Raw genomic sequence first — 12127 nt, 5'->3', positions numbered from 1 at the left:
AAAATGAAAATTTATTTTTTTTTAATTTGAAAAAAACTATTTTTTTTCAAATAAAAAGTATGAAGCATTTGCATTGAAAAATTATAAATCTGAATAAATTGGAAGTGAGAGTTGTTACATATATAAAATCAGCTACATTCTCATGAAAAATTCCAAGCTTTTTTGTGATGGTTTAAGAAATGAATGATGAATGTGACAGAAAATATGTCTCTTAAATATGTGCGAGCATTTCATGATATTTTTCATAACAAGATCAGGGGTGGGAGTGACAAAGTCCATTTTTGAGCAGTTTTGGAGCAGCAAAATTCAGGATTTTGAGCAGTTTTGCAGAACATATTTATGGAGAGCAGAAAAATTAACTTACAAGAATATTTTTATTAACTCCCACCCCCTTTTCAAAATAAAACTGCACTGTCTTTAGTTATCAAACATCTTTCTATCAGCTTGTTCTTTGTTTTTGGTGTTTCAGGCATTTGACATCTTGTTTGAAAGAACGGCTGTCAAAATTTTTCACGCACACCAGTCTATTTAAGATTATTTTTGCTTACTGAGGGCACTATTTGCTGTCTGTAACATCAGCAGTTCAAATAGGCTAAAACGTTTCTACAAGTTTTCAATTTTTTTATACTTGGAAAAAAATTGTTGCAAAATGGGAGAATTTCAGATCAATCAGCACAATGTTTGGCGATTCAGCACTCGTTATTTGGGGAGATTGGCAACTTGACACTCGTTATTTGACAATATTGGTGATTTAACACTCGTTATTCTGCAACATTGGTGATTTATTCGACAAAGTTTCTAAATTAGCAATTCGGTGGGCACATTCTTTTTTACTCCAGGAATGAAAATATTTTTCACAAAATATCGGGATTTGACGCAATGACAATCTATTACAGTAATTTCTGCTGCTTCCAGTGGTGGCTTTTTTTTTTAACGGAAACTGACTCGTATTTGCGCTTTAAAGCTGAAAGACCATCACAGATATTATGGGGGTTTCGTGGTGGAAAGCCTGATATATATATATATATATATATATATATATATATAGTTTAAATAAGGCAATTGTTTGAATACAGAGGAATAAAACAAGCTCTTCTGGGAAAGAATTGTTTCGTGGAGAGCAGGAACAAAAAATTTTTGGCGTCCTTTCCAAAATTCCGGGCATACTGAATCAAAATTTGCTATTTTGGCAATTTGGCACAGTAAAATACAAAAATACACTATTGGAACAGGATGGCGCAAAATGTTAATTTGGAGGGGAGTTCCCACCCCTGCAAGATCTATTATGGTCAAAAGAATAATAGCAGGTGATAATTTTCATGATCAATTGGAAAAAATATCCTCAAATGTTTTTCCAACACAGTCAATGAAATTTTGGGTGTTCAAGATGTGGCGTAAATGACCGTTTCTTTGAGATTGGGATATTGACATCACTGAAGAATTTTTAGAAATATTTTTTATTCATGAAACCACAAAAGGGGGAATATATTTTCGACATCATGGCAGAACTTATCAAGTTATGCATCGAGGAAAAATAACTTTCTATGAACGAACTCGTAGCACTGAGAAAGGGTGGTACATCAGCAATGGCTGCCAAAAATACAGATTTTGTAGACTTATAGCAAAATTGAAAAAAAATACATTCAGAAAATTCTTAAAGTGTATTTTTTTCATTGGGTCATTTACCAGCAGGTCCTTTGCAGCAAAGAGTTGGAAATAAGCAGCAGTTCTCAAGCCTGTGACAAACACTTTGAACACCACCTGATCCAGAGGCCTTCAAGCAGCGCTAATTATCGTGATTTCTTAAAGACTTGGAGAGGGATTTCGGCTGGCTACCTCATTATAAAGAAATATGTTGGCTGTCTGTCATAAAGTTTTACAAAAAAATTTTGTTGCTACTTTTAAACGACGCAAAACTGTACCCAGAAATTGCTAGTGCCAGTGAAAAACAACTCATGCTTACAATGAAGGTTTTGACAGCTGGCTAATGTGAAGATAAATCCAGAAAAGAAAATTCATTTATCCTCACAGGGAATCGAGCCCACGTCCTTGAATAATCCATGAGGATGTGGGTTTGATTCCCCACAAGGACAAATGAATTTTCTTTCCTGGATTTTTATCTTTGCATCAGCGAGCTGTCAAAACCTTCATATAATAGCGGAGAGTGATAACACACATCTCTGGACTAACATTTTCACTTTGTACTGAGTCAGCTGGGCATGATGAAAGTTCAGCAGGCTCTCCGATGCATCCTGGTGCCAGCATTCTGTTTTAAACTCTGATGCATGTCAATCAGTCACCAGATACAGCTGGTTGGTATTGATCAACTATGTGTGAACTATCCAGGGTTCATATTAATTTTCGTAAAAAAAATTTAATATAAATTATAATTAATAAAAATAATTTAATATAAATTATAATTAATAAAAATAATTTAATATAAATTATAATTAATAAAAATAATTTAATATAAATTATAATTAATAAAAATAATTTAATCATAATAAGATCATAATCGTCTATTAATAATTTTTACATTTTTTTATACGTGCTTTTACTTATTATTTAAATACAGCCGATGGAAAAATTAAACATAATCAAGGAATGCAAGATTACTCCTTTTCTACAATATCACTGTCTGAAAACTACCTTAAAAATTTCTCCAACATCCTTGAATTATTATAGGATAAGTGGGACATCACTAATTTCAATGCCAACAAGATTTAAGCCTTCACTGTTCTTTCCTTTATGACATAATAAGTCAGCGATGTAGTTGGTTTTGCAACATCACAATTCCTTACAGTTGGCTTAAACTTTGTGTTAGAGCCAAAAAGTTTAGTAATCTCTCGGGTTGTTTACAAAGCTCTTCTGATTTCACATGCTTGGCATGGCTCTGAATTGCTTGTCTGTCCATGTTGCTCAAATTAAACGTTTTGCTGCAAAGCTGTCATCATGCTTTTTCGGGTAATTTTTGACTGCTTCAATTCAATTAGCACTCCAACTATCCACTGAAGATTCAGGTTTTTATCAGCCCATTCTAAATTGAAAATAGTTTTCTTACCACTCATCATTTTCAAATAAAAAAATACCCATGTGAAAAATCATAATATACATGCTTTATCTCCCTAAAGCAATGTATGACGAAATCTGTGACGTATGTTGCAGAACAATCTATACTAAGTAGTACTGCAGAAAAATCTTGAAGAATTTTAAGAAAAAGTACAGAAAGCGCTCCTACTGAAAAAATTAGAAAGAGTAGGATGAGGGTAGGGTATACCCCCTTAGACAACATAATCATAGCATAGTAAAAAAAATTCCTGAAGAAAAAAAATTTCAATAGCACACTATTTCAGTATCCTGTAAGATTGACTCGAGCCAAAGCAAAATGACAGAAAAAAATGACTTGGTTTTTTCTTTTCTGTCTCTCCTCACAATGTATATTACATTCTTTTTTTTAGTCTTCAACAATCCAGTCTGTCAACTCTCTTTGACAATGCACACAGCAAATTATGAAGACATGTAAGCTTTTTAAGAATGGTGCTCTTTTGAGACCACTTCCAAAAGCACTGTGAAAAATGAGTAAATTACAAAAGGTCTGATATAAATAAATCAAGGTGGACCAGATAGTTGTACTGCGTTGTCCATCCTGTTATGAACATAGGATTTGTTTAAATTTCAGCTCTCCAATGCCAGTGTAATCGTTTTTGACAAATGAAGCACTTTCATTTCTAGCTCTTTGCTGAGCATTGTAAATATTGTTTATGCCTCTGCATGCCCTAAAAATACAGAAGACAATTGAATGGTATTGGGTATCATCAGAGTCATGAAATGTAGAATAGGCCTATGACACAACTGCTTTGTTATGCAAACTGTTGTGTCACTTATACACAAAATGTGGAACATAATTTTGAATGATGAATGCTAGTTACTGTCCAAGACTATGAAGTAATAAATAAAAAATTATTTTTTTTCAACCAGGCAGAAGTTTTCAATCCCTACTCTACTTGTTGAACCCTCAAACTAAGCAAATGAAAAATTAATAAACCATTAAATGGTCCACATAGCCAAAAAATAACTTTGAAAACAATACAATTTCTGTTTTGGCAAAATCATTAATTGTAATCTACTACATTTGTGTTATTTAACATTATATTAATGATTTCCTTCTCAATTAAAATCAATTGTACAAATTTAGCTGATAAGGTTTTGGTAAAAATATAGGAAAAGTAAGACAAAAACTAGAAAGTAGGACAAAATTGAGAAAGTAGGACAAAACTGAGAAAGTAGGACAAAACTAGGACATTTTACCAGAAAGCAGAAAAAATAGGATGACTGGGAGCCCTGTGCTATTATGGGAATTTTTACCACAGAACATTTCCATTCAGCCGAGGACTTGTTGCAGAACAATGCAAAATATTCTGTTTTGGGGCTTCATCTGGCATTGCTCACTGAAGTCAACTTGTGAAATTATCACAACTGAGCTTTATCAATACCTTTTTGGACATGGCTTTCCATCCTGCGCAGTTACAATACGTTTTTGGAAATTCTTTGTATGCAGTTATGATAAGGTTGCAGCAATACGCTCTTCCGCATGGATTGGCAAAATCCTTGTTCCTCCTTGGCAGTTCCTTTGTTTGCATTCCATTGTGAGATTTACTGATTGTCAATATTTATCATGTTATCAGATCACAATTTATATCCTCAATTTCCCTTTCCTTTTCGAGGAAAAAAATTTTTTTCTTTATTATTATTATTTTTTTTTGCTTTTGATCAGAAGACAATCATGACAATTTTCGAGGTCCGTTATCAGAAATTTCCCGATTTTAGAACAAAAATGGGCTATTTTCCCCCACTTTTTTAGTAAAAATTTGTTTACCTGACAGTTCCAGGTATCCTTGGTTTTCTCTGACCTTGCTCGAACCCTGCTATCATCATTTATAAAAACCAGATTTTTTCAACTACTTTGGGGCGCGGTAGCCCAGGTCGGTAAGATACTCGCCTAAAGTACCAAAGGATGTTTAGAGGTATCGCGAGTTCGATACCCGGTTCGTCCTTGTCAGAAAACTTTCCTGACACAGGGGTACAACAAAAATGGCGACATGACCGCAGCAAAAATTACTACCGCAGGGAGTCCCCCATCGAGGGGTTAGCGCACCAACCTCTCGACGAGTATAAAAAACAACCCTGCCGTTCGGAATCGGCAATAAATTGTAGGTCCCGGTCTAATTAGCCCTCGTGTGCAGAAAATGACCGTGGTGCGACAAAAATGATCAAATGATTCAACTACTTTGATTAAAACAATTTCTAAAATTAAAAAAATTCTGTATTACCAAGACACAAATAAGACATAAATGATTATATATGCTTGCAAACACACCTCTTCATGGCATCAACACCTAGTGTCCTTACTTTTTTTTCAAACCAAACATGACCCAGGCTCTATCGGCTTTAACCATTTTTAGCCGTTGCCCCTGTGAAGGAGTGAGACCATGTCTAAAGAAAACTTTATATAGTGTCCCTACTGCTATGCACACTCTATCTGCTATGTTTCCCATGAGAAACTGATGGTTTTTAGTTTCCCTACAAGAAAGATAGAACATTAGATTCTACCAATTACCAGATATCCTCCTGCAGTAATACCTATGAGTATAAACCACTCACCATATTTCGAGGATCTTTATAAGGAATTTTCAACATATCCATAGCTTTGATCATGCTCTGCATGGCCATAAAAATGTTTTGATACACCAATTTGATGAAACCTTTTTTATCTTCAACAGAGTATCCAGATCCATGGATAATTCTCATTTGTTTTATGAATGTACTTTTACCAGACTCGCCGGTTCCTATGGAGTGAATAAGAAAGAAAATATAATTGTATGATCAGATGTAAAATATGATTTATTCTTTTGCATCTTCAAAATTAATACATCATAGGCAGTATGCTACAATATGAATCAATTTCCCAGTTCTCACACATTTTTGGTGTATGGCCCTATATATACCTATGATATACCGTAGAATTGGATATATTGGGTGAGAACCATCATATCTCATCCTTTTATCAAATTAAGACCATTCTCTTACATTACAGTTAAGTTATATTGCAAATGTTAAACCGCATCCCACACCAGATTTAATGTCTATGCCAGAGGTCTTCAACTTTACTCAAGTTGCAACTATTTACAACAACTTTCACACATATATGCCTAAAATGTGTATAATTGTAATCTTTGAACATAATTTTTTTAGGCTGTTTAATTGAAGCATTGATCAAAAATTTACATTTAATTTTAATTTTGTGTGTGTGTTTTCTTCAATAAAGTTAAGAATTTTTATACAAATTTAATAGAAAATTAATTACAAAAACTAAATTTTTTATAACAAATAGACAACACATCCATGGGGGTGTTAATTGAATTGCACTCTGGGTATGATATGAAAAAGAACCACTGATCTAAACATATTGCCCAATTATAGCTTTTGAGCATTTGATAAGCGAAATTCATTGATCACTGGACAAAAACTAAAATAGTGACTATCTTTTAGTTCCTTATTTGACCAAAAATCATCTATTTGTTAAAATAAATTATAATTGTAAACAGTAACAGAACTTTTGGAAACTTTTTCTTCTTCCAGTTGCTTGGCGCACGTAAACTGAGTAGTCACTTTTAACGCCAATCGTTGGCAAAACTCCGCTACACAACTCCCCCACCAGTCTCACACTTCATTTGTGAGACGAAACAGGAGGTAAATTTTGTTCTTATCACCGGAACTGTCATTGAAACGACATGAGCCATCCTGAATGGCTTCATCCAACAACAAAAATGCCAGCTTTAATCTGTCGATGTTTACCACCTTTTCTTCTATCACAAAGTCCTTGGTAAATCTACACACAAAACAGAATGGGTCTTCGCAAGGGCACTGGGGAGACTTCTTGAAGGGACCATGGCGGATGAAGACATGAGTGCAGGTGGTAAGCTTCTTCGGAATGTAGATGTAGTCCATGCCACACAGGATTCATTAGTTTCAGAGAGCTGATGATTCTCGGGAAATGTAGTCTTGAGGGTTAGACAATGGCTGATCGCCATACAACTGACCAGGAAGATGAAGTGAGGAGCCATAAGTCAGCTGGGCTGTTGAGGCATGAAGCTCACCCCTGTATGCTGACCCAAGAAGAACCAATGGCAGAGCTTCATACCAGTCAAGGCCTTCCAGGACTTGTTTTGACATGTGCCAAATCAAAGCTTGCTTGATTGGCCTATGGAATCTTTACACCATTGCATTGAACTGTAGAGTATTTTCAGCCCTTCTTGCAATTTAGATGCCAAGCATTCAAGAAAGAGCCTGAAAAAACCAGATTCAAACAGTCCATCCCTGTCACATGTTACCCTCTGAGGCATACAAAATCGTGCAATCCACCCACATACCAACGCTCTGGCGACCCTTTCAGCCGTCATAGCAGATAGTGGCACTACCTTGGGCCATCTCGTGAATCTATCTACCATCATTAGACAGGAACGGAAACCATGACAAGGAGGAAGTGGTCCTATCAAGTCTATATGAACATGTGGAAAACGTTCATAGGGGACTAAAAATTTTGTCAAAGGCGACTTTGTATATTTATGCACCTTGGTTTTCTGACACAGCACACATGCTCTACACCAAACAGTTATGTCTTTCTTTTGATTAGGCCAAAAATAATGTCTATTGATTAATTGTTTAGTGGCCTTGATCAGAACCTCCTACAGATAGAAGGCCTCCGCACTCAGCTTGTGACGTCAGTAAGCAGTTCATTTTCCCCCAGAATATTCAGGGAAAAAAAATTCCCTGCTCATGCCAGTATCATCGTTGTGAGGAAAAGAAACGATCGGTTTCAGAATTGGTGATTTCTATGCCCCACATCCAATCACTACGTGGTATTTGTGAGCCAATCATGAAGATTATATGCCAAAATAAGAAGAAACGAAATAGGATGCTGTGTTTCAAAATGCGGCAAACTTGCTAGGTAGTCTGAATGACGTTTATGGCAAACAGTGCAGAGGCCTTCTATCTCTAGGAGGTGATGCCTGGATGCCAGCATGAGATAAGCCATGCACCTGTTCGAAAACTTTTTCTTAAGGTTTGAGGGACATAAAATCTATTTTCCCCAGTAGAACTATCACAATAGAGATAAATATCGGAAGCAGGCATCCTCAGTTTCATTAATTCTACACTACATTTAATATTACCATCCAGGATATTTTTCATTTCCTCATCTTCAGATCGCATTTTGCTCTATAACTGCATGTCTGCCAATGAGGAGAATTGGATTTCACAAATGCGGGATACACTATCCGCTACAATATTACTTTTACCTAGTAAATACTGAATATCTATGGTAAACTGTGAAATGAAGTCAAGCTGTCTAAGCCTACGAGGTGAACATTTATCTTGTTTTTGCTAAAATGCAAATATGAGGAGTCTATGGTCCACAAATAAAGTAAAGGGCACCAGGTTCATAAGTGCATATGCAGCAAGCAATTCCCTATCATAAACTTAATAATTGCATTGTGTGGGAGAACTTTTTTGAAAAACCAAGAGGTTTTGGGCCATCAGGTATTACTTCATCCCGGGTTCGAATCCCACCATCACCACAGTGGTGGTCGGCTGAAGTTGGTTTTCTGTGGTTCCCAACTTCAATGCGCGAATGCGAGACGATCTCCCCATTAAAAAGTCTCGCCACAGAGAGCAGCAGACCTACAAACAGTACAAATGTAATTCAATCATAACACATCACTCACTTCACTTCTGACATACAAATGGCAGCACTGAAAAATCAAGCAAAACACTAGATGGCACTCAGACTGTTAGGCACACACACAGTTACACTTCGAGCACAACTCACTAGGTAATAAATCGCCCATAGATGGTGATACACCTGAGTTGTGCTCAGTTTGAAAGAAAAAAAATGTGTTACTTCATGTAGTACAGCACCCATCGCAAAACCACTGCAATCAATGACCAAAGCCATTTTAGCAGTCGCTGAAGGAGGATACAATAAAGTTGCCTCAGCCATGGCCTTTTTGAAACTTGTTTCTAAGTCCAAATTCCATTCGATTTTCTACTTGCCATTCTTTTTTGCCTCAACCAACAACTTATTTAAGGTCGCAAGAATGACCACACTTTGTCTGGAATGAAACGGTGATAGAAATTTATCATCCCCAAAAATCGAAGTTGGCTAATATCACTAGGTTTGGGAAAATTCAAGATTGCATCAACCTTTTCTTTAGTAGAACCACCACCATTTAGATTGATTGTGTGACCTAAAACAACATAATACTGATAAAACAACATAATATGTTTTGATTGATTGTGACCTAAAAATTCAATTTGCTCTTTGCCAAATTCACATTTAGATTCGTTAATGACAATACTGTATTCCAAAAAACATTTAAAAATTTTTTCTAAATGCTGCCTATATGCTGCTCTGGATTCTCACTAGCAACCAAAATATCATCAATATATGAAAAAACAGTCTAAACCATGCATAACCTCATTGATAAATCTTTGGAAAGTTTGTGCTGCTGAACAGAGTGTAACGTTACCAATTGGGCCCCCGTGGAAATCGTCTTTATTCTAGTCATTGTTTTGCCTTTGTCTCCGGGATCGACCGGTGGGATCGTGTGTCCGCCGATCGGCCGCCATCTTGTTATGTTTTGTTGCCAGATTCAATATAATGTTTACAATATTTCCTTTTCTCTCATAAAATTATGTAAATTAGATACAAGCTAATGCCGTACCTTCAATGATGTGATTGGTTCTTCCGTGAGGCATTATGGGAATGCTACTATATAAAAGCCAGTTAGGGATGTGCTTACTACCTTACTTACGACCGATTCAGCTACTTAATCACTAAGGCGTCACGCCCTGTTATGGTGTGAGCTAGATCGTCTCATAAATATAATGAAGTTATAATTGTAGAAGTGTGCCTTGGCACTTAACTCGTCTCATCGCTTGACTTCCCGTGAGGTTTCAATGTCGTCGTGATCCAGTGGATTGGTTAGTGGCCAGACCGGCTACCCGTGAACTTTCGCCTCCAGTTCCATGTACAGCGGCTGAGCTCTGGTCTCAACGAGTGTTTTGAAGACACCAAAACCCGATTGAAGCTGGTACCGGGGAGTCTTTGGCTGTGAGGTAGACACCTGGGAGTGTCTATCGGACGATGAGAACTAACACGTGAAAACCTGGACATGGCGGTGATATCGATCCCTTTTGTTGTTTCATTGTAACATTGAGAGAAAAGCCAATCTGTGATAATTGTTGATAAAACGTAACATTAATAGTTTAACATATAATTGAATAAATGTTTATAGTTCAATCAAAACCTTTGTCTATTTTATTGTTGTCATCCACTCAATGGTTACTGGGGAAAAAATATTAAAGAACCAGGAGGTAACGATTACAATACGTTACAAGAGGCCAAAACTTAGAAATGGAAATTCAAATAACCCGAAGGGTGTTATTATGGCAGTCTTGGGTATATCAGGTGGATTAACTGGAATTTGATGGTAGGTGCGAACCAAATCAATTTCAGAAAATATGCACTTTCTATTGAGCATATGCGAGAAATCGCGAATGTGTGGTTCAGGGTTCTTATCTGGAACAATAATGTGGTTCAGAGCTCTGTAATCACTTGTGGGTTGCCAGTCAGACGAACCCTTGGGAACTGTGTGTAAAAGGCAGGCACTTGGCTATATTGGCGTAGGATTTAATCTGCTTGCTTTGGCTGAAACAGGAGGGCCTACGATTGGTATAAAATGTAACATGTTATAGTTTACAGTATTTAACTGCATATTTGTCCAAGATTGTTTTTACTGCCTGAATATAAACCAGCACGACCATGAGACACAAGATTTGTCAAAGGGTCAATTAAGTTGAGTTTTTTAATGTCAACAAGCAAACCAAAATGCTGTAAAAAAATCAGCCCCTATAATAATAGGTTTGCTGACATCGGCAACGATAAATACCCACTGCAATGTATGGCGTAATCCTAAATCTAAAGTGAGCAATTTGACGCCATATGTTTTTACACATGTCCCATTCGCAGCATAGAGATTAAATGTGCTAGCAGTAGTTTCTTTACTCATAAATGATCAGGGATAACATGAAACATTGCTACCTGTATATACCAAATATTCAGTCTTATTTAAGCGATCTTTCACATAAAGCCTATGACTTAAAACCTAATTCCCAGAAGCCGCAGCTACTTTTGATGGCTTGACTTGTTTTTTGACCCATAGGAACAGGGCAAAATGCACTTATAGTCTGTTTCAGGTTAACTTTGCAGTGAAGAGAAAGGTAGAGATTGTATTCCTTCACCACAAAATATAGTCCTCATATATCAGAGGTTTACGATGATCCTTTATACAGAATATTTCAAATTTTTCTCTATGATTTTGAAAAAAAATATTGTTTTGAATCGATGTTTATTTGCTTCAAATTTTTAAATTATAAAAAATATTGGTTACCATTATCAAGAATCCATAGCAATGGGAACAACATTCTGGCGCAATATCCTAGAAATTTTCCCTGCCATTGTTGTGTTTTTTTTTGTTATACAATTATATACTGTGTATATATTTTTATATCATTATTTGGTTGAATTTTCCATAACGATACAATTTTTCATTCAGTTTTACCTGCAGTTATAGGCTTACATATTTACTCATAGATTACATGAAGTGTTTCTCTTCCACAAGAGCAAGAGCACCAATATTGTGAGAGGCTCTTTATGGGTGCAGAAGTTTTGGTTTTAGGTCCTTTTTTTTAATTATTTATTTTTTGCCATGTTTATAAGATAATTTTAGTTTCCAATCACAGAGTGTGTTGAGGAGAGTGTTGACACGAATCCCCTCTTCCACTCACACAAACAGCCACCATCTTCCACCCACCTGTTTCTCCAGATGCCCCTTGCCTTTAGTGTCTCTTCAGATAAAATAAGTGGAGGGGGGGGGGGTCCACAGTGGTTTGGGATTTCACCTTTTATGTGACAGTTGTATCTTTATTTTCACCAGAGATAACCATGCTCAAGTTCTCTGCTCTTCCATTCCTGAATACTATATTTTTGGTTTTTGAATACCCGCTG

At 36.2% G+C, this 12127-nt stretch overlaps 1 protein-coding gene across 1 annotated transcript in view; it reads right to left on the bottom strand.

Moving 5' to 3' along the window:
- The window catches only part of LOC149072092 (guanine nucleotide-binding protein G(q) subunit alpha), a 225946-nt gene that overhangs the window by 195323 nt on the left and 18496 nt on the right, over positions 1-12127 (bottom strand). The window contains exon 2 of the mRNA XM_089246123.1: positions 5662-5846. Within this exon, the coding sequence (XP_089102249.1) occupies positions 5662-5846 (185 nt within the window). The remainder of the gene's footprint in view (positions 1-5661; positions 5847-12127) is intronic.

Source organism: Pholcus phalangioides, unplaced genomic scaffold (assembly GCF_987345545.1).
Source record: "Pholcus phalangioides strain wild (caught in Gottingen) unplaced genomic scaffold, Ppha-v1.0 ptg000017l_1, whole genome shotgun sequence".
In the NCBI taxonomy this organism is placed as follows: Eukaryota; Metazoa; Arthropoda; class Arachnida; order Araneae; family Pholcidae; genus Pholcus; species Pholcus phalangioides.
This window is presented reverse-complemented; position numbering and strand designations above follow the sequence as displayed.